The 22,329-nt window shown below is 41.0% G+C and overlaps 1 protein-coding gene across 1 annotated transcript in view; it reads right to left on the bottom strand.

Moving 5' to 3' along the window:
* Nucleotides 1–500: 500 nt before the first annotated feature.
* Nucleotides 501–22,329, bottom strand: part of LOC104617307 (F-box/WD repeat-containing protein 1A-like) — a gene marked incomplete at its 3' end in the record, with an annotated part of 43,738 nt that continues 21,909 nt past the window's right edge. Inside the window, exon 3 of the mRNA XM_010282583.1 lies at nt 501–732. Within this exon, the coding sequence (XP_010280885.1) occupies nt 501–732 (232 nt within the window). The remainder of the gene's footprint in view (nt 733–22,329) is intronic.

The raw sequence follows: 22,329 nt of genomic DNA, 5'->3' as shown, positions 1-22,329 counted from the left end.
GCAAAAAATAGAACATTTCCGTCCTTTGATCTTATGTCCTCCATTCTGTATTAGCAATAGACAATAATCAAAGCGATGACTTCGGGAAGGTATTTTACTAGGAAAGAGAGACAAAAAAATCTAAGTAAGAAAAGGGAAAACCTCAGCTAAGCAACTACAAAGAGTAGTAGTTTTAATTTTAAAAATTTTTGTTATTTATGCATCATTTTGGGCACCATGAGTACAACTACCTGCCCTGTGGCTTGCGATGACTATCCTTACAATACATATATGAGCTATCACTTACTCCTAGCCAAACCATGGTGGTATTAGATCATGCCTTGACAGATGGTAGGAATACAAAGTAAAATATTACTACATTCATACCGGTATAGAGCTTTTCATTCAAAAGCTATCATCTATTTTGCAAACTGACCCTAGAAGAGACCTCTCCAGCAGGGGTGGAATAGTTTTCTGAAAGACAAGATGGAGGAGCAAGCTCCTTCTGCCTGCAGAAATACCTGGCAGTGCAGTGATGAAGTCCCGCTGTAACATGGGTTTGAGGTATGAGTTTATATGTCCATGCTGGTAGTGACACATCTGGGAGATGAGGTGCTCCACAAACTCCACCTGGTCAGACTCGGACCACTGTTCAAAATACTTGACGCAGAGCTCCTTCTCCTTCTCATAGCTTGCAGACAGTTTTCTTTGCTTGGGCACAATCATACTGGAAGTGCCATTGGCAAGTTTTGTCTGTAAAGAGGAAGGAGAGAAACAACCCAAATCACACGTATGAAAAGAAGCTTAAATGGTTTTATAATTTTTTGGAGGGGAAGAAAATAGAAGGAAAAAAGCACTCTGATACATAAAGTTGGCTGAGCCCATGCATCCCATTTGGTGCTGTCAGCCGGCGTGCAGCCACCGCAAGCTGCAGCCCCTGCAGGACAATGTGCTGGCTCATGCCAGAGCTGCACACAAAGGACTCTGGTTAGACAGGAAACCTTGAGTGGCAATTATATTATTTACATCATGCAGACAGTAAAATAAATGCATTTGGATTCCTAATCTCCAGTTACTGGTTACTTCAATGCAGACAACAGAAAACTGCATTTTTATTCTGCTTTTTTCCTAAAGAACGGATTGCTGCTAAAATTCATAGGGAATGCATGAAATGGATGAGATAAAAACTTGATAGTACTTCTTTTGAGTATAAAAGTATACCTTGAGAGCAAAGCCAGCTAAAACACACCCTGATATTTGGCACATTCTTCTTTCACAAAATAAAAGATTTTCAACTTTCTAAGCACTGTTTATGTCTTGTCAGAAGCACTCAGCTCAAAGAAAAGTTTCAAGGACAAAACAAAACACTGACATTTCAATTTACTACTTGATAGCAAGATATAATTTCTGCTTTCTAAACGATTGAACTGGAAGAAGAGTGCACATTTTGCATTACAAGGATATCCTTTGTCCAAGTAAAATTAACTGTTTGCTGGGAAATAATTTTTTCCCATACTGGTCAAACAGTTTGTATTAAATGCTGAGAACATGTGATTTTCTCTCTTTCATTGCAATTTTTTAACACCAGACAGCATTATAATAACAGCAGATATTATTACATCATTTTTATTTACAAAATACATTTAGAGGTTCTCTATTAATTATCAAATCATTAAAAACAAATTACAGATATCAGAATATATAAAACATTGATGTAGGGATGTCATATTTCTGTTCTATGACGATAATTCCAGGCATCAAGCTCACCAGGAGACTTTATTAACTTTAAGTGAAAAAACAAGTACCTAAATCTCTCTGCAAAGATATCAAATGATCTAAAAGAAACGCATGGATTAACTGATTTTACAGGAAAAGGAAAAACAACAAAAAAGCCTTTTTGCAACAAGTGCCAAAACAGTGGGTTATTTAGCAACCATAAAATCTAGTTACCAAAACTGGGTTTGGAATGCAGGAATTTCTCAGGAGTAAATAATTCCTGTACTTCAATACCCCCACCAACCCTGACAGCAATCTTGACTTTGGAACACCAAAAAGCTCATAATTTGAAAATCTACCCAACTAATCACCATGTAAGCTTCATTTTCTAGAATATAAAAGCTAAACCTAAATACTCTTTTCAGCATTTCCAGCAGAGCTGGACAGACTTTCCTCTGGTAGAAAAAGACAGGAATTAGCTGCCATTTTTAACAAGCAGTGTCTTCTATCTCTGAATTATGGTTTGACTTCAGTTTTTTTGAGAACACAGACCATGGAGATCACACCATCAGTGCCCAATTCTGCAGCTCAATGTTTTCAACTTTAGTTTTATCCCCACTCCTCCCTGCCAATTTCTGTGTGTGTTCAGTAAGAACATGAAAGACAAGGGCTGTGACTGAGCTACACTTTCGTTTAGTCATCACACGGACAGCACAGACGGCAAGCGACTCATAGAGACGGTACTGGGCAGCAGGGTTGGAATGAAATACTCTCTCTTGGGCCAACTTTTTACCTAGAGAAATCTCTAAAGGGCCCATGGGCACGAAGTCCTAAGTGTGAAAGGCTGGACTTTTCCTAGCAAAGTCCACAGTAGGCAACAGCCTGGCAAAAAATGACTACCAATGGACTGCACTGAACATCGGTCTTACAGGATTCTGGTCATTTTTGCTGCAGTTAAGCTGCCTGCAAAACAGACACTCCTCTAAAAATGCTGGATTAAAACAGCGGAGAGATGTTGTACTCTACAAGCTTGATATAATTTTGTTGCTGTGCATCTCACAACAGGATGTCTCTACAAGGCATTTTTTAAAAACCTATCCCTCTGCCTTTTAATTTGAGAGATTGTGAAGTCTGACTAATATGTTGAGCTGGAGCAGAGTAGACAGCTGACGTGCAAAGACCTCAAAAGGGGCAACTCCTTTCATGGGGTGGCATGATGTTCTGGCCTTTCCTTGCCTCCTGAGCACCCTTCTCCCAGCAGCCTTCAGCTTCCCAGTTACCTCTAAAACATCGGTTTGGGGTATCAAACAGAAGTTGCTGTATCTGCAAAAACAAGTAATGGCTTATGTGTGTTCAAACAGATGGCTTAGATGGGACAAAACAAGCCATTCTGCTTGGATCCCAAGTGAATACAGGCCTCTTGGGTGAGAATAATGAGTAAATTAAAGAGTCCATTGACCAACACTTGTAACAGCTCTGGAAGTCAAACTCCAGGTTTATACAGTGCTTCTGCTAGGAACAGCACTATACATGTTACAGCGTTTAAGTCCAAATTAGTGGACAGGGGAACACTATACTTCTTAGGTTCAGGCACGTACTTTATCCACATTCTCACAATGTTAACTTGAGATCTGGTTTGTACTCTTGCCTGCTCTGGTTTCCCATCAAAAGGACTGAGGACAAGCCCAGAGTTAGCCATGGTGTGCCCAGCAGGTCCTGTGGTCTATGCAAGCAGGGGACCAGGAGGACAGGGCAAGCCACAAACACACCAAGTTCTACAGAGTAGAGACAGACAAACTCACAGGGCTCCCAAATCACTCAATTGCAATACATGCCCACGTGCCTCCCCCAGACCATCTGTAGCTACAGTTTAGAACAAAATTCTAGAATTTCAATTTGAAGATTCCTGAAAATCCACTGGGGGTTCAGTGAAAAAGGCCTGTTATTAAAAAAAGCCAACAACAAACCAACAACATCAAGCATCTGTATTATTAAGTGTTGGAGAGGGAGGGCAGATGCTATCAGTAGGAGAATCGATTTGGCTTCATGAGAAACCCTGATGACTCAGCCACTCTGACCAACTGCCTCAAGTTCACGACAAACCATCTCAGAACAGTATCAGCAACTATTTCCTGGGGCACAATTGTCTACAACCTCTTCCCTCTCCCGGTACAATAACCAGACCTCACCTGAAAAAGAAAGAACTGTCCCACGTGTCATTCACACTGCCAGGGTAAATATCCATCCAAATGCACTGTATACAGTCATGCTTTCTATCAGCTTCTATCACTTTGCCAAAAGTGGCAAAGAAGAAAAAGCACTGGTAGTCCATCACCTGGGAGGAAGTTCGAGTATAACAAAGCAAACTACTAACTCGAAACAGATAAAGCTTTTCTGACTCCTTTTTCACAACCCCCTGTAGGTGAGGGCTGAGAGGTCCCAGCTGGCTATAGGCACAACTCATCTGCAGGAGCAGTAGAGGTGTCCTCCTACATCAGTGTGCCTGAGCGAGTAAGCTGTGCCACGAAACCCAGGGGATTGAGTGCCTCAGGTTGGTACTAGCTCAGGGATCTACGTACTATGCTCCATTGCAGCCCATAATTACAAGACCATTTCTCCAAATGGCTACATTTAACACAAAGCACATTTGTATGCCCAGTGAAGTAGAAGAGGACTAATATATGAAGGGACTTTAATCTAAATAATGGCTTGCAACTATAGGAAGTTGCCATATTTCAACGCAGATAAATAAAGCCTGGATAAAACTACTGCTCTGCATATAAAACAAAACAGCCATGGTATGTCACAGCTGTAACCCATATAAGACAACCAAGGTTAGTTTTAGTTTTGTTCGGTACAGGGAACCAAGGAGCCTCCTAAAGCACAGAAAACAACACCACAAGCACAGTTCTCTGATTCTGCGTAGTGTTTCCCCACCCGTATGAGTGGTCACAACTTCTATGTATTTTTTATTAAAAAAACATGTCTCCAATCATTGCAGAGGACTTTGTTAAGGCACTTTCCAGAGAGTGGATGAATTCAGATTATGTGTTTCTTCAGGTAAGAAGACATTTCTTGAAGCCAAAGAAAAAAAGAAGCTGTCTCCTAGAATATCGAGAATGTCTTAAATGATCCCAGCAAGGTTTTGGGCCTTCTGAACCTTCTAGACATCTTCATGCTGGAGCTCTGAAATGACTGAGAGCTTATATCACCACTGCAAATTTCTCAGAGTTTCAATCTAGACAAAAGAAAGGGACTTCCCTTCGACATTCCAGTACCAACAGGTCATACTGGCCTTCTCCCCTCCTTCCCGGACCCCCAGGGCCTACAGGCTCTGATACAGAGAGATGTCTTCTACTGCTTATCTGCAACCGCAGCGTTTCACCTCCCGCTGCCTGCGCCACCAGTCATGGCTAAGTCACTGATCTAGACAGAGCCACCTTAACAGGAATTTTGGATAGGTCTTAGTGAAGGGGAGGAAAAAAGAGGACATAATGTTTAATTATAAGAAATGATTGAAATAGGCACAGACATACCCCGGGTGCCTCCGCACTGCAGCAAGCTCTAAACTTGTTATCGTTAATGGTTTAAATTTCACTGTGCTAATCATTTCAGGACACAAGCCTTTCTTGATAATCTAATGAATTATTCCAACATCCTTCAGCAAAAAAAATCCTCCATGACAGCACTAATTACAAGACGTTTTCCCAGTGCTTATGTAAAATATGACAGAGCAGCAGCTTAGGGAATTGCAGAAAACTGCTTCTAATTTCCACTGAGAAACTGACAAACACCTCTCTTTCATCTCTCCCAGCTCTCAAGTAAGATTTAACTTTCTCATTTAGTTAATTACCGAGTGAGGATCATCATTTTCCCGGATCGGAGCGGCACAGAGCCTTTATCGTGTTAACTTGTGAACTTGATCGATGGCTGCTGCTAAAACTTAATAACTTCACCCCCTGGCAAATTGTAAGATAAATATAATAGGAGAAACTCTGACAGTAAAAACCTGCCAGAAATGAGCGCTGTGTTTATGTTTCTTTGCAGGCAGCAAAAAAACAACCGACAGCTTATTACTGGGTGCGTGTTACTTATATTTAAAAGACTCCAGGCAGTTAACTTTCTGCGTACTGTTCAAACTTTACTCACAAGATAAAAGACACTGGGGAAAAAAAACAAGCAATAGGATGACAAAGAAAAGAACCATGGAGGTGTATGTCCAGAGTGTGTGTCTGTGTGGGGAAGATGGGAACTTCATAATGAAAGCAATGCCACACTTGTCTCTATAACCTGAATATTCTTCAAGATTAACCACATTAAAAATACCTACAACAGTGAATCCAGACATGAAACTAGTTTCAGCAGCGGCACAAAGCTCAGGAATTTTGGAGCACGTTAGAAGCTGTGTGGGAAAAGCACAGGGATTAAAAAGTACCAGTGTGGCAGCAAGATGATTTGGTTTGATGCCTGTAAAGCTGCTCTTACCGAATGAACCTCAGCACGGTTGGCTTTTCCAAAGCTCCTTGTGCAGCCATGAAACTGCTTGCTACTGTCCATGAGGAAGTACCACTCAATACCACTCCAATGCAGCAATGTAACAAAAAATGGTGAAACGCAGCTGAGAACGTATGCCTCCATGTTAAACGGCAGAGCTAGTTATTTGAGAATCCTGTTGAAAGGGTGTTGTTTGCATGGCCTAAAGGCAGTAGCAGCATAATTAAGAGGATACAAGTTCAATTTCTATGGCTGGCTTCTTCTTTTTTTAGGCTTGTAATTACCAAATGCTGCAGAACTGACTCCCAGACTGCCAAGGCTAAGCAAAGAGGGAAGAAGTCCTTTGCAGCTCCTTAATGGCAGCTTCCTATTACAGAGCTCCTTTGCTTTGAGAACTGGGGGGTAGTGAGGGGGTGTCTCACCATAAAAAGCAGGATCTCGTGAGCCATAGCACCTGAAAGACGTGAGTAGGGTAGCCAGCTCCTTATTTTTCTCCTTTGCAGGATGAACCTGCTTTTCCAGCGTTTGACTTGACAGCAAGGCTACAATGCTAGGTCATTAAACAACTCACTCCATTTACTTTTATTTTAAAAGCTCAGTTTAGAATCTACCCATTTCTGTCCGCCTCCATCTCACATAACAGTCTCTGTGAGGTTAACCATGGGTTTAGCACATATATGGACTTACTCGCTCAGTACTGAATTAGTTTCCACGCTGCAAAGCTCACTGAAACGTTCTGAAAAACGAACATAACCCAGAAGTAGATGATCATCAATCACATCTGAGAGTCAAAAAGAAAGCACCATGAAAGAAACCACAGCATCTTTACTATTTATTTTCCAAGAGAAAATTCAAAATACATGCTCACACTGAAAATAACGGTCCCCTGGATACCCAAGGAACTAGCAATTTTGCCTGTCTGGGGCTTTTAGCTGCTTGTCCACATCTGGTTTCTAATCACACTGCAGAAAAACTTTGATAAGAAAGGATACATCTAGATGAAAGATCACTGGAATTATGCTGGACACAGCAGCCCAACCTGCTGCACTTTCTGAAATCCTGGGGGGCCAATAGTTTTCAGAGGTACCATCTAAGTACCTATGATATGATGTCAGCCTGGAGGGCACTTGGCTAAGGATATTACCTCAGACACAAAAACAGAGCAGGCTGTTTAGGTTTAGGGACAGAGAAAGCCGCAGACACCAGCGAAGTAACATGCTGAGTCTCCAGGGACTGGGGAGGCAGGACTGAGCCATGGGCCCCTGCACACCAGCTATACAAAGAGCAGCAATAATACCTTGCTGGAGAAGCTGCTCCCCTCCCACACTGCTACACAGCAAACAGCAACAGGGAGAGGAGATTAAAAAACTTTCTTTTAAGCTAATACTTAATGTTTCAGACAAACTAATAAAGTTTAATTGTCTGGAATCTTGTAGCTCTTGCTGTAAACTTTCCTTTGATATAGGTCTCCCATCTAGATCTTAAGTGTTGGCAAAAACCTCCAAAATGAAATTTCTCTGATGCCAGCAATGGATGTCAGTTGGGAGCCCCTCTCCTCCTCCCTTACCTCCAAGTTGTCTTTGCAAATAACAAGCACTGATGGGAAATCTGCTTGCATCAGCACAGCACTGGCATATGTTACTTTCCCAAACTACGATCCCTGACCAAATGAATATCTAGACATATGGGGGGGGGGGGGGGGCGGGCAGACACCATCACTCTTAAAGAGCTAGATTTCAGAGCATACCTTTTATTAGTTGTAAAATGATGATGCACACATTTCAAAGCAGATTCTCCAGTAACAACAAATCACTTCCAGTGGAAGTCACCAAAGGAAATGCTTTCTTCCTCAGTGTGGCTAACAGAACCAGAGTTGAACTGCTGGGACCACTACATGTTATTACTGTTAATGGAGGGAAGGAATATGCACATTATCGCTTGGAGGACCAGTCTACTAAAGTCACTGGATAATGGCCAGTGGCAGCAAAGGGCTCATTTATGGCAGGGAATGGCATAAGCTATGCTCTAAGCAGCAGTTTCATAGTTTTCTGGAACAGTTGCTTCTGTTTTCAGAACACCCAAGCATGATCTACTGCCTGAGTAAAGTTACTCTTTACGGGTGTTATTGTTTATTTTCTTTTTGCTCAAAGTACTCCCTTAACTCAGAAAGAAAAGCAGCCGGGAACAGGTAGGTGGACTCGCGTGATTCAAAACATGGCTGAACAGTGAAAACTGTACCACAGGGAACAACACACAAGTAGGGGGGAGAATGACCCAAAAGAACCATTATCTGCTCTCAGCAACACTGTTGAGATTTACAGAACACTGTGGTTCTGTCTATGTAAAGCTTTTATCATCAAGATACACAAGCCCTCCCAGATAGTTTACCCAGTATTATTTTCCATGAGTTTCCTCCTTGGAGATGCATTTTTGCTACCAACAGTAAAGAGGGCACAAGCGCACCAAGTCACCTGGCCAAGGCAGAGTGAGTGATTCAGAACTGGAAGTCATGAATATACATATACCATTTCCCAGCTACAGGAATACTGCGTGTTTCCAGGAGTACTGGAGAGATGTAACGAACAAAAATGCAAGAACCACAAGATTCACTTGTGCTTTGCTCCCACTGCAAACATACTCTTTAGGTATGCTGGCAGAATTGGCTACATGTGCAGTCCCTAACCTATTTCATTCAAAATAAGCTTGTTAGCAAAAACCTGCTATTTAAACTGTCTAACCTAAAACACCTTGTCTTAACTGAAAGCATGTGTGCAGTTTTGCTGACAGATCCTGGAGGGCAGCAACCTGCAGCAGCCACACAAAAGCTGAGTGGTATTCCTTACCACCAGTACAGCTAGATCTAGGAGAGGACATCTCATCAGCTCACACTGGCTGATACCACTACTACTGCTGTTAGTGGCCACCCCAGAGGCAGCTAGCTCTAAGAGGAAAAGTCCACAAAATACTCTTGCACAGTGTCAGGTCAAAGCTGGTCAGTGGGCTGCAGCCAGAATCTTGACAGATCTTACCTTGAGCCTCCTATAACCCCTACAAGATCATCCCATAACTCTCACTCACTAATGAGCGCTGTCTTCTCAAGATGAGCTGTTCCGCTAACCTTGCAGTCAAACGTTACCTTGCTGGCAAGCTGGGATGATTCCCATAGAGGACCACTAAGATTGCTAAGGGAGTTGGATGTTTTTGGCCTGGGGAAGACTGGGGGCTATCTACTAGCCTTCCAGTACCTAAAGGGAAGTTACAGAGGAAAATAAGACAGAATCTTTTTGGAAGTGCGTAACGACAGGAAAAGGGGCAACAGGAACAAGCTGTAGCAAGCAAAACTCTGGATATTAAGAGGAAGATTTTCAAAATACGAGTGGACAAGGTCCCAAACAAAATGAGCTGGTTGTGACAGTAATCCTCCTCTGAATAGGCAGTTGGACTGAAGACTTAAAAACTTAAAGTTTTCTGTGATGTTTTATCTTAAGATTGTGTTGGTCCATGGTCCATTCTTCCCTTGGTACCTGCCAAGAGATTCATGACCTGAGGAACAGACTCCAAAACTACAAGCTAAGGACATTCTCTAATGAATTCTGTAACTTCAGAAATTGCATTAGGTTGGGCTAGCCCAAATGCTGCTGATACATGAAAGTAGATGACAGAAGAAAGGCAAGAAATAGTAACTTCTGCAACAAGAATTGACCAGCTCCGACCATAACAGCGCTTCAGGAAGGTACATTCAGTTCCACAGCTGAGTAGACTTTGTCCCTGTCACTGATACTCAAGTTGCACAACTCAGAAACCCAAGTCACAATCGCACTAGGGATTCCTCCTTGGGTCAGTGCTTAGCTGCCAATAATCTTTCAGAAAAACCCTTCAAACTAAAGGAGGAAGGGAGCCTTCCAGTATTCCACTCCTTACAGCAGACTCGGTCAAAGTGGAATTGTTTGAATATAACATATAGGCAATATAAAAACCCCAGTAATTTGTGGCAGAACAGGATTGCTAGCCTCACTTGGTCCTTCAACATACTATATTTTCCACACCAAGTTCTTTCACTCAAAGGCATGATTCTACTATTCCTTTTAATGAGATTAATAAACAGTGAAAATAATATCAATCTACCTGTATTTCCTATTCTACAAATACAGGCTAAGTTTTCTTCTTTTCATCCCAGTTCTGAGAGCTGCTTTCATATAATATCAAGAATGTAATCAGTGTGGAGCATATCATGTGAGAAACTTCTTCCATCCTCATGCACTGATGCATCTCATTGTAAATTTATCTAACAATCACCAACCCTTTCTTTTACTTCTACTATAATAACTTGCTAAACATCTAAGAACCAATTACATGCTGAGTAAAGTAGCTTTTCCTTCCAACAGTTTTAAATATATTCCTTTTTAAATATCATTATGTCTTCTATTGTGAGAATCGTCTTCCTTTGTGAAAGGAAGGGAATATTAGACTTTACCACTGCATGCAATTTGTTAAAAACCTCTGTGGTACCTCTCACTTGTTTCCCCTATTTTTCAGTCAGCTCACAATAGCCTGTATTGTTTAGTATTAGCACACTCAAAACCACACTATTTACATCTTCTCATCTAGGAAGAGCAATTTGGGATCATGCCTGGAAAAAATATATGCAACCTTCTGATACAAAATAAAATTGAGCATCAAGAGAATTCAACATTTCCTACCACGGACCAAACTATCAGATGCACCATTCACAGCCTGTTCCTTTGATCGAGGGGTTAGAGCTCCCTCTAGCACTCTCGAAACAGAAGAACCATAGATGCTAAACTGTCTTATCTGGTCTCATCCAAAGCAGTCTTGGGTAGGGTTGTCCATAATTTTTATTTGATTTACTTTTTGCTGTCACATCAATAATTAAGAACACATCCACTAGTTTATCCGAAATTCAGGAGAAAATCCCTCCATAAGCTATTAAAAATACTCAGACTGCTATAATTAACTGATCTCTATTTTAAAATGTAATTTAGGACCAGCTGAAGGATTATCACATCAGCTGTGTGTACAACGTGAAATGTAGCAAGAAATTAAATGAAAATTTGCTGAGAATTTTCAGTTTCCACGGCATAAAGAAAGTCTTGCTACCTCACCCTCCCTTGCTGCTGACAAACATCCCAATGCAGCTGACAGGTCGCCTGCAGTTGTGAATTACATGTTTTTATTTCAGCATTAAATATTGAGTAATGCCGCTTAAGTAAAACTCAAAAGGTGTAACTCTGCTGAGTTCTGCACAACGCTGAAGATAGAGAAACATCTCATGACAGAATGTCAGCCCTTTTTAATCATAGGTTATTACTTATTAATTCTTGATAAACTGAAAGCTGGCCGTACAATGTAAAAATGAGAAAGGAAAATGGAAGCCGGGTCTTTTGAGTTTTACTTCTAACTCTCCCACTGCCTTCTTGTGCTGCCATAGGAAAGTCACTCCATTTCACGAGTTTATTGGTTAAATAGATGTATCCTAACACACTTCACACGGAGACAAAGCATAGCTTAATGCTGGGAACATCTCTGGAGGCCTCTGCATGAAAGGTGCTCGGTGAGGGCAATGTCACCAGCTGACACCACACCACACTCTACACGAGTGCAAACTTCCCCTCCAGTGCCAGCAAACAAATTTGTCACTTAAAACCTAAGCAAAACAGACTCGTTAGAAAAGGCATGGTCTTGATTTCACCAGTTTGAAAAAATGCAGCTGTACTAATTGTTTCAGCAGCCTTCCAAAGCAAAATCAGAAGTCAAGTGCGTTAAGAAAAAAATTTCACCTCGAGTACTCTCAAACTGAGACACCACATCCAGATACCACTCCTAAAAGCAATACAAATGTGGAAACAACTCGCATACCGCTGAAGGTACGCGCCCTAGGGAGGGTGCACATTAGTTAAGTTCCTTTACTCATCGCAGCAATTTCGCTGTGTAACCACCGGGGGACATCTGAACATCGCCTGGGTTGAGAAGTTTGCGATTTTAATATTAGTATGTGACAGAGATGAGGAAATACAATAGGATGTGTTAGGCTACCCACAGCTATGTTTTTACGTCTCTGACAAGACTAGTAAGAAAGACTAGAAGTAACTAGACCCGAGTAGATGACAGAAGCACCTGACAAAAACTTCCCGTCATCGCCCGCCGGTGTCCCTCACTCCCGGCCAACAGCTGTCCTTGCCATTCGGGGCCCGAACTCTGCACACAGTCTGCTGCTGCACCCAAATCCTGACACACAGACCTTCCCTCCTGCAGTACAGATGGCATCCAAGGCTGCTCCTTTTATCCCCTTAAGAGGGCTTGGAGAAAAGCGCTGGCAATGACTGCTCTCTCCCCACACCTCTCGCGTGTGGCGGGAGAGGATTACAATCTGATATCTGACCTGTCCAGCGGGAGTGAAAGGACATCTGAAGTGACAGCAAGACCTCTGCAGTTGCAGATCTGTTAGTGATGCTGGCAACACTCAGCTGCGTGCCCCTTTGGGCTGACGCTGCAGTCCACCTGTTCTCCCCTGCATCTCCAAATAGTCACGGCTCGGATCCAAACCAGCGACAGGTAAGAGAGAGGCGGTGCTGACCGAACTGCAGTAAGACATGGACTCAGCAGCACTTCCCCACATACGCATGCCCAAACTTTTCAGAGCTCTGATCACTTCTGTAAATTAGAAGCAATACATCTCCCATCTTCATTTAGGAAGCAGTTTGCAGCCGTTGTTTTTGTGCCTTTGTTACTTCCAGACTGCGTAACTTAATCAGGTCCTCGGTGCTATCTTCGGAGATAAAGGCAGACAGCAGCTAGTGCCAAATGCAGCCCTTCTCATACAAACACATTACATACTCAAGTCTTGGCTTGATTTCTGGGTGCAGTGGGAGACTTGGACTTTGAATTGTAAGGTAGACGTTCTGTGTATGTAAAACTTGGGAAAAGCAGGTACCTAGCAGTGGAGGTTAACTGGGACATGATTAATTCAATATCAGAAGGTTGGACTTTCAATACCATCCCTCCAGCTATTTAAAATTTTTCAAAAACTGTTGCTTTTGTCATAATGCATGTATTCTCTAAGAGCTGCAACTGATTCTCTCCACATAATATTACATTCCAAACTTATCTTCACTTATGACCTGAAACAATTTCAAAACTCCGGTCTCAAATAATGAATTAATTGACTATGATGCCTAATCATCTGCAGTCTTCTAAATCAAATCTCAAAATACTCCCATTACAACCCACCTCAGAACTGTCCAGGATTACAAATTATGATCCAGAACAGGGCTGACAGATCTAAATTAACATGGCAGGAGAACAACCCGATTCAACTTTGTAGTTCACAATCTTGCAAAATCCAGTGACTTGAAAGAAAACAACATATGCACATAACTGCCATTAATTAAGCAACATTTTTATTACCTACAATCAAGTCTTAAGGCAGGTTTGCCTGTCCAAAAGAGGGCTTTCTTTGCTGAGAAATTACAAGTCCTACTTAATTAACAATCTAAATTTTTTTGTAGCATAGTTAAGTATTTTTCACGTTTATTTTCATAGAATCATAGAATCTAGAATAGTTTGGGTTGGAAGGGACTTTTAAATGTCATCTAGTCCAAGCCCCCTGCAATGAGCAGGGACATTTCTTGTTCATTTCTTTCAAATGAACATTAGTCTACACACAAAAGCTATTGTTTAAATTGACAGAAGTGGGGTCAGAAAAAGCAACGCTGAAATATTTTAATCATCACGTCTTAACTAAATTCTCAGTTTGTGGTCACAAGGGTTTCATTTTGTGTTGAAAAGCAACAGGAGGATCTCAGACTTTATGGATATGAGAAGACAGTCAAATCTGAACCTGTGCAGACAATTAGGACAGACCTATATTATTTCACAAATTCATGAAGGTTTGCCTCTTGGACACAGGACCCAAACAGCCTGGCTACATACAGCACCCTTTTCGTTCCCTAATTTCAAACTACTCTGAGTTGAGCAGGTAAGGACTACTTGCCTGTCAAGATTCACTACTATAGTAAAATAAGTAATTGCAGCTACTTTGAATACTATTTTCAGGTCTGCAAGAGCAACTACTTCATTGCTCATTTTTAATTTTCCTCAACAATAAGGTTCAGCAATGTATACAGTGAGTACTGCTGTCTGTCTCCAAGCTGCAGCCTCAACTAAGCCATCAGTCACAAGCAACGAGGGACTGCCTGCCTTGTTGAAGTTAACTTGGATATGAGCTTCCAAAGGCAAACTAATTCAAATCTATTTTTGTAAATTACAAATTGTGTTAAATATACATTAAGGAAAATATGGAACAGTTTCTTTTACTGCACAACATGAGATACTTTGCATTCCAGGTTACCCCCAAGAAAACTCTGAGTTTTAAAATCTGGCAATTGGCAGCAGCGACTACTGGTGAGACCTAATCCAGCCAAGCAGTAGTATTCGCTGAGTACTGCAAAGGGCAGAACAACGTTCCAGGAGAACGAAGGGACCAGGATACCTGACCATAACGAGAAGGAGCATGCAATCATTTGCCCAAGCTTCCTTTTCCTTTCAGATGAAATGCAGGTTGTGTCACTGCCTTAGTATGACAGTTAAACCATAAGCTTCGCATCAGCCAGAATTAAACCTTTGCATGTATATAAGACTGAGTGTTAACAGCTGCAGTGCAGTTTAGGGCAATAATTTGACAATTTCTGTGTAAGAAAGAGAAATCCGAAAAGTAATCATAAACAAATTCCTTCTAGAAGACAAACTCCTCAACCATGAATGCTCAAACATCTTCACCATTTCTTTTATTAAGCCACTCACCAAGGACCATTCAATTTATCCTAATAAAACAAGGAGGATATGACTGCTCTCTGAAAATATAGGGGGATAAACACCAAAAAGGGAAAAGGAACTATTAAAACAAAAGGAAGAAACAAGCCAAAGAACCAGTGGTAAATCTCCCCATGAATAAGCTAGCTTGGAAACTCAGAGAGGATTTCCAGCCACTGGAACAATTGAGTTCTGGACTCATCTGATGGAAACAGAATGGAAAAAAGACCTCAGACAAACCTTTAACTGGTTTTAAGATGAAACTCAGTAAGGTCACTAAAAGGACAAAGTAGTGTCTGCAAGAGCAAGAGGCTGGAACCAGTGACCTGTGAGGTCCCAGAATGTAGAATAATACAAACCAGGCACTGTCCTGTTCTGCAAGAGGACATCCACCACCTTACAGCTCAGAGTATACCTGAGAGGGCACAAGATGCAAACTTGTTGACTGGCAACTGAGCAAACTGACTTTCAATGAGTAGAGAGCAGTGATGGGACTGTGGGCTCCACTATGTTAAATATACAAAGGAAGGGCTTCATTCCTCTAAGCATGGATGATGAGTGACTGCTTCACCCAGAAAAAGAGCTGTCAATTTTCACTCTCGCATGTGCCCAAGTGAGCTTGAGCATACCTGTGATTTATGAAATGTACAACCTACACCTTTCCACTAGGTGCTGAACTGCTGAGTTGCATGTGACACACAGGAACACTATTTATTCTGGTATGGTTTTATCCATCTGTCTCAGGTCCAGGAGACTCACAGGTAACTTCAGACTGCCCTGAGGCTACATTCACTGCATCTGTAGTTGGTTCAACAGGATACTCCTCATGGTCTCTGATGCATTTATAACAAATACATTACATGAGAACAGAGAATATTTCTTTTCATACCTTCACTGCCTCCAGGTAAACTCTCACAGGATCCGGGGCCAACCTTTAAGCTGTTCATTCATGTGATGTTTGGATGTCAGATGAAGATAAGATCCGGATGTCAGTAATGCAAGTGACCTTAGTGTCCCTGATACAGAGGCACTTTTGCTGGAGGAGTTACCTTCAAGTCACTTACTGTGAAGATTACACTGTGGCCTGCTGGGCGGTCAGCTGTTGTGACTATGAACTCGATTGTCTCCAGGGACAATTGTCTATTGTCTCCATAATTAGAAGAAAAGATATATGGCTGATTTCAACATTGTTGCTGTCTTCTGCTAGCTTCTACCTTTACCCAATCAGCTATCTGTGTACAGGTTGCAATAGGTATCTGCCAGTCTTGGGACCACGAAGGGCAAAAACTCAAGACAGGTACCATCTGGAACCCATATGACTACCCAGTATGACTCCAAATCAGTTCTTAGGACTGGCAGGATCAAAACTTGTCCTGCCAGTTGATGGTGATCTACTTTGAGAGCAGAATGATGGCGGCAAGTGTCTGACCTCCAAACAGACTGTTTATGTTGAGCTACTTGAGGCCCCAAATAAGATGAAGAGTTCTTTAGTTCAGTATCAGGAAACCCTGAAGGTAAGTATGTCTCCACCCGAGGACCGGATTTGAGGCCTGTTGATCTGGTCTTTCGTATTAGAAGGGATTCTAAGTGTCAGCACTTGATCCAAAGAAGTTACTATGGTGACAAATGGTCAGGAATGAAAGTAAAGACAATTACATACTTGGAAGTAAACCAAGGGTAAGACATCAAGTTCTGCAGTGAGAACTGTTTTATTCTATTAAACACTATCGTAGGAGATGAGACTGCAGACTCAACAGCGCTGCTCCCATTTCCCAACTGATAACTTATCTATGCAACCCATAAATTCACATTTCTCAAACCCCACTTTCACGGGAACTACAGGATATATTTTAGTGACTAGTACTTTAATATATGTATTGATTTCCTTAGTACAGCTAAGGTTTTATAATCCCTCTAAAGACAAATTACATTCTGTAATAGTTTATAAGTAACTGTTTAGCTAGTAAAACCTTAATAGGTAAATTTACAAAATTATTTGTCTTTAAATAAATGCTCTCCTTGTGTTTTTATATTATTCACAAGAAGTTTAATGTACTTACATTCTACAGATCAGATACCACGTTGTATTACTTGAGAAACAAAGTTATCATATATCACATGTTGACTAATACTGTGTATATGAAAAGGGGACAGTAAAACCAAGTAAAAACTTTGAATCTTCCAAACTTTGAAGTGTTTTGCCTATAAAAACATACTACTGTAATTTTTAAGCGAGAAAGGATTTCTGAGGAATAGTAATATTGATTATACAGCTGGAAAAAACATATAAAACCTTTAGATATATGAGACTTGCTATTACTTTTTCAAAGAAACAATCTTCTAAGTTAAACTGGGTCTGAAAATTGTGACCCAGTTTAACCCGGTTTTGTTTTTGTTTTTTAAAAAAAGAGAGAAATTTTAAAGAAAATCTTGCTGGTGTTCTGCCAACAGGTAGCAGACAGTTTGCTAGCCCTCATAGAGCAAAGAAAGAAATGGGTAATTGGAATAAGTAAAATATAGAGAGTTTACCTAGAGGTAGGAAAATTCTAACACATAATACAAACAGGCTTGGTTTTGGCTTCACCAACAGTATTCAGGAAGGCTTATTGGTGTGCTGGACAAAGCATATATATTTTAGAAAGTGCACAGGTCTAGGATCCATGGAGTCTAGCATTCTGCTTGGGGCCATTACAGGGAAACATTTCAAGAACTTTTATTACTTAAACATGGTGTGTGCTTGGTTGCCTGAGCATTTGTTTCTAGCAGTGTGTTTACTTGAGGTTGTGGGAGCTCTTTGAAAGCTACAGGGCAGGGTGAGAGAGAGGGAAGGGTTCTGGGAAAATGTCTTCCTGTACAGGCTCTAGTTACTTAATGATTCTCTTTATTAGATCCAAACTAGGCTACCTTGTCCATATGACTTGCCCTGCAGCAGTTTGTACAGGGATTCTGGGTAGCTTACTCAAAGATGAAAGCCTTCTCTCTACAGAGGAGTCCTGGCTGGGTGAGGATCTCTTTAGATCGCAGAAGTCGATACGGCTGTATCCTCCTCAGAGCACATACAACATTGTCTTAAGAACCTGGCTGTACATCAAAGCCTTTGTGGTGGTCTCAGGTCATCACTCGCTTTACAGAAGTAGGTATATTGCTCTATGGCGTTCCCTTTTATCTCAGGCCTGATGTTCAGAAAGTTACATTCATCCGAGGAGTATTTTAGAGAGAGTTTGATGAAGAATTGATGGTTATTGAACTTGTGGTGAAAATCAGTGGGAGTCCAGAAAGTAAGCACATACCTCTGTGAAAGGAAAGATGAACTTGCAGTTAAAGCAGAAGACTAGACTGTCAGCAGAGCTAGTGGACAACTTTTACTCTAGAAGGGGCCAGAACAGGGAGAACCACATGTCAGGGTGGGAAGAGAGAGGCAAGAAAACTGCACTGAGGAAATGTAAAATATAGAAAATTGAATGTGAAAAATATGTGAAACATTTTAAATTATTTTAACAGAAAATAGGATCCAGAAAACAACAAAGAACATCTAACACTGACAAAATCAACCAGTTGCAAAACATAACCAGGATCTAAACCAAAATTATTTTATCAGATTAACAAAAATTAAGGTGAGCTGTATGTTCATTTTAACATGTATGTAGGCATTAACAATCTGTAGGGTGCCTGTTAATTCACATGTGGCATATTTACAGTATTTACGATACTATGCCTCATGCTGGGACATCCCATTACAGAGTCACAGTAGTGGCTCCATACTTAAGGCGAATTCCACAACACATTGCCTCTTTCCCATTATTCTCTTGCAGTAAGATTATTTTTGGGCAAGAATTTACCCATTTGGTTTCAGTCCACAAGGGGAATCTCTTTGGGAATCGACAAACTGATTTAAGGAGCTGTGGAACAATTTATTGGGTTTCGTGTTTTATTAAAGGAGAGCAAAAGGCTTTGAGAGCTTTTGCTATTTTATGCAACAAGAAGAAGAATGTTTGGTTTAGAAAGTGTCCACTTTTTCTTAGACTTTCCCCTTGCCTCCCATAAGGATCATATCTGACTGCAGATTTGACTGCAACCATTAGTCAGTGCATCCTTCCCAAGATGCATGTCTAACACAGCCTTTTAAAAATGCAGATGGACCTGGGGAAAGAGAACGTGCCAGAGGAACGGAGCCCAGATCAATGTTAGGTATATATAAACAAAAATAATGCTTAAGTACAAAACATGTTTCAACTGATACCATGTTTCCAGATCCCCAAATGTCTAACAAGGAAATGTTAAGCAGCATTATCCCCTTTTACAGATGGAAGAACCGAGATGGAAAAGCAGAATATGACAAACACAAAAGATGTCACAAAATCTGTAGCCATAATTCCTAATCTAATATTCCTCCTGTTAGGCCTCATTGCTTACTATAAATAAACCTATTTCCTCCCTAGATTTCAGTTGTAAAAGTTACTTTTGAACTTCTCCGCACAAAAGGGATGCTGTGAGTCCAGCCCTCGCCCCAAGAAACACTGGAAGGATGAATTAAGGTCTGTGAAGCACACAAACTGCAGGGGAAACCCCCAGGAGGAAGTCTGTATTTCCATATTCTGACCAGGGCTTGAAAGGCACGCAATAAATACAGCCCAGGGCACAGAGCAAACAACACGAATAAAATAAAATATTGAACAGCTGTTTGTTAAGTGAATACTGTTCATCCCACACCAAACTTCATTTCTGCCCCAGGCTGCAGGGAGTGGGGGGGAATCAGACTAAGGCTGAAATAAAATTTTACTTCAAAGGGTTAAATAGTAGCAAAGTTATAAAAGTTGAAACTGTTTCTTAGAAAGGAACATATCAGACAACCTTAACAGGCAGAACTGCAAGCCCCAGTAATGACTATATGAGAAATACAACTAGTTTAGATAGTACAAAAGGTCTGTGACTTATCAGGTTAACTTTTTTTGCAGAGATGTAATGTCTTTCAAGCTATAAAAACTATGTGGATATCAACAAACTTACAAAACCCCTTCATTTTTAAAGGAGGGGGAGGGAAGAGGTTACATCACGATTACAAAGTGAGAAAGTTCAAAACACCGTTGCAAGCAAAAATGGGAGATCTGCCTAGAACTAAAACCCAAGGAAAGCAACCTTGCCCACACAAGCCTTGCTCTCTAGCACGTCTGTTTACTGCTACCTACCTAAAAGCAAGAAATGCAAAGCTGATGGGTGGGTGTGAGTTACAGCAGAGCCACACGAACTACAGTTCGTTGGGTGCAGCGTGCTGATTTTTGGCTTCCCTTTGCAAACTGGGAAGATTTTACTTTCTTTTCAGTATTGGAAAGTGGGATACCTAGACGTGAAGAGAGCTTGTATCCTGATTAGAAAAATGAAAGAAAAGCAGCACGGACACCGTGCGCAGAATGACGGAGCCTCGCCCTTCAACCGTTACAACTTCTTTGGGAATTACGGGGAAGGAGGAAAGTAATGCCTGAAAAACACAACACAGAGAGCAAAGAAAGAACCACAGGAACCGTGTTAATCAGAAGTAGCTGGAATCCCCTGCACTGCAAACATTAATACTATTTCATAATATTTCTTACTTTTCTTCCCAGAAATCTCCCCTTAATATGACTCTTTTTCCCACATTATTTTTTTTCCTTTACAAAAACACTAATTTTCCTAAGACTGCTATTCAGACCTAGTAGTCATTAATTTCAATGCTTATTTTTAGAATGTACTTGAGAAAATCATGATTTTATCAAACCTCTAGAAAAAGAAAAAAATACCAAGTCAATCTTCTTCACAATTACAGCAGCCACATCTTTCAAATTATAATTTCTTGTTAAGTGAATAAACTGAAAAATATTGGTGCAAAAAAACCCATTGACAAAAAATACAACAAAAAGGAGCGTCAGGACATTAATGCAGTATTTGATCTCTCCTCTTTTTCTGCTGCTGAAAGCCACATGGCATGCATAGTATTTTTAACTGAGGAGTCTCATTTCAAATATATGCCGAGGAATCTTATTTCAAACATATACTAAATAAGGAGGGGAGTAATAAAACAGGCAGTCCCTTACTCTAATTTTATCCATCTCCTTCCTCTTCTTTCCTTGATGCAGTGAAACTTTAAATCCACCACCAAAACCCGTGTCTCTTTTTTTTTTTTTTTTGTAAACAGTGATCAACATTTTCCTAAATGACCCCCGAAAGGACCTACTTCGAAACTACTCATCAGTAACAGCCACGTTTGCAATATTAACCTGGATGCGGCTGTTTATTAAGATCTTTTAAGGGGTTTAGAATGAAGACACACTGCCGGTGTACAGGGAGCACAGAAGGGGTAATTTAAAACCCATGTTTTTCCTCCCCCTCACCGAAAACATGCCCAGCATTGTGCAGCTGTGCTGCCAGCTTCATCACTCCCTCCATCTCCACTCTTGCTAATTAAAAGGTTGATCACAGAACAATGCTCTTCTCATTAATTTCAGCTTTCTGATTGGGCAGGATTCCTGCTCGCTCCGCCTGATCTTTTCCACACTGCTGAAGTTAATGTGACAGGAGCCCGAAGATGGATTACCCGCTGCCATATTGCCCATCACCTCCAATCAGCAGCTATCTGGGTAAACTGATTGTTCTAATTTGCTCTCATTATTTTTACAATATCAGGAGAAAATAACGCACACAGCTCACTGTCAAAGCCGTGAAAATCAGCCATTAGTTAAACCCAGACACTGAGTGGCTTTATTAGAAGTGCTGCACTTTATTGATGCATCTTCGGTAAACTAAGATAATACCTGCCCTCTTTTAAACACGCTTTTTTAGGCGTATTTATGTTGAAAGAAAATATTTATTAGGAAACTTTCGGAAACGCTTGCCGTCTCAGCCTGTTATCTTGATACGCTGGCAGACAACGAAGATTAAGAACAATGGAGGCTTGACTTCCACATAAAGAAGGGCAAAATATGCAGCATTAGCCGCACGGCAGCCTGCCTGCACACCTCAGATACTATTTCACAGTTTAAATAAAAATCATGTCAGTACGAGTATGACAGGTTAATGTGTAAATACACCCCAAAAATCACACAAAAAATGGTACACTACCATAAAGGCAAACACAGTACAGGCATAATTGTGTGAGCTGTATATGCAAGGTCAACAATTTAGTTTGGGGTTTAGTGGGGGTTTTTTTTGCTAAGCAAAGGAGCCTGCTTAGCCCAGCATCAAAACACAGCGACTGAGAGCAGGAGCTCCAAACGATAAGGAAAACTGTTTTGTACAGCTGGGAACTATTTTTTCCCTCTACGAAAAGGCATTGTGCTG

Source organism: Phaethon lepturus, unplaced genomic scaffold (assembly GCF_000687285.1).
Source record: "Phaethon lepturus isolate BGI_N335 unplaced genomic scaffold, ASM68728v1 scaffold41812, whole genome shotgun sequence".
NCBI lineage: Eukaryota > Metazoa > Chordata > Aves > Phaethontiformes > Phaethontidae > Phaethon > Phaethon lepturus.
The sequence above is the reverse complement of the archived record's forward strand: the minus strand, read 5'-3'. Positions and strand labels throughout refer to the sequence as shown.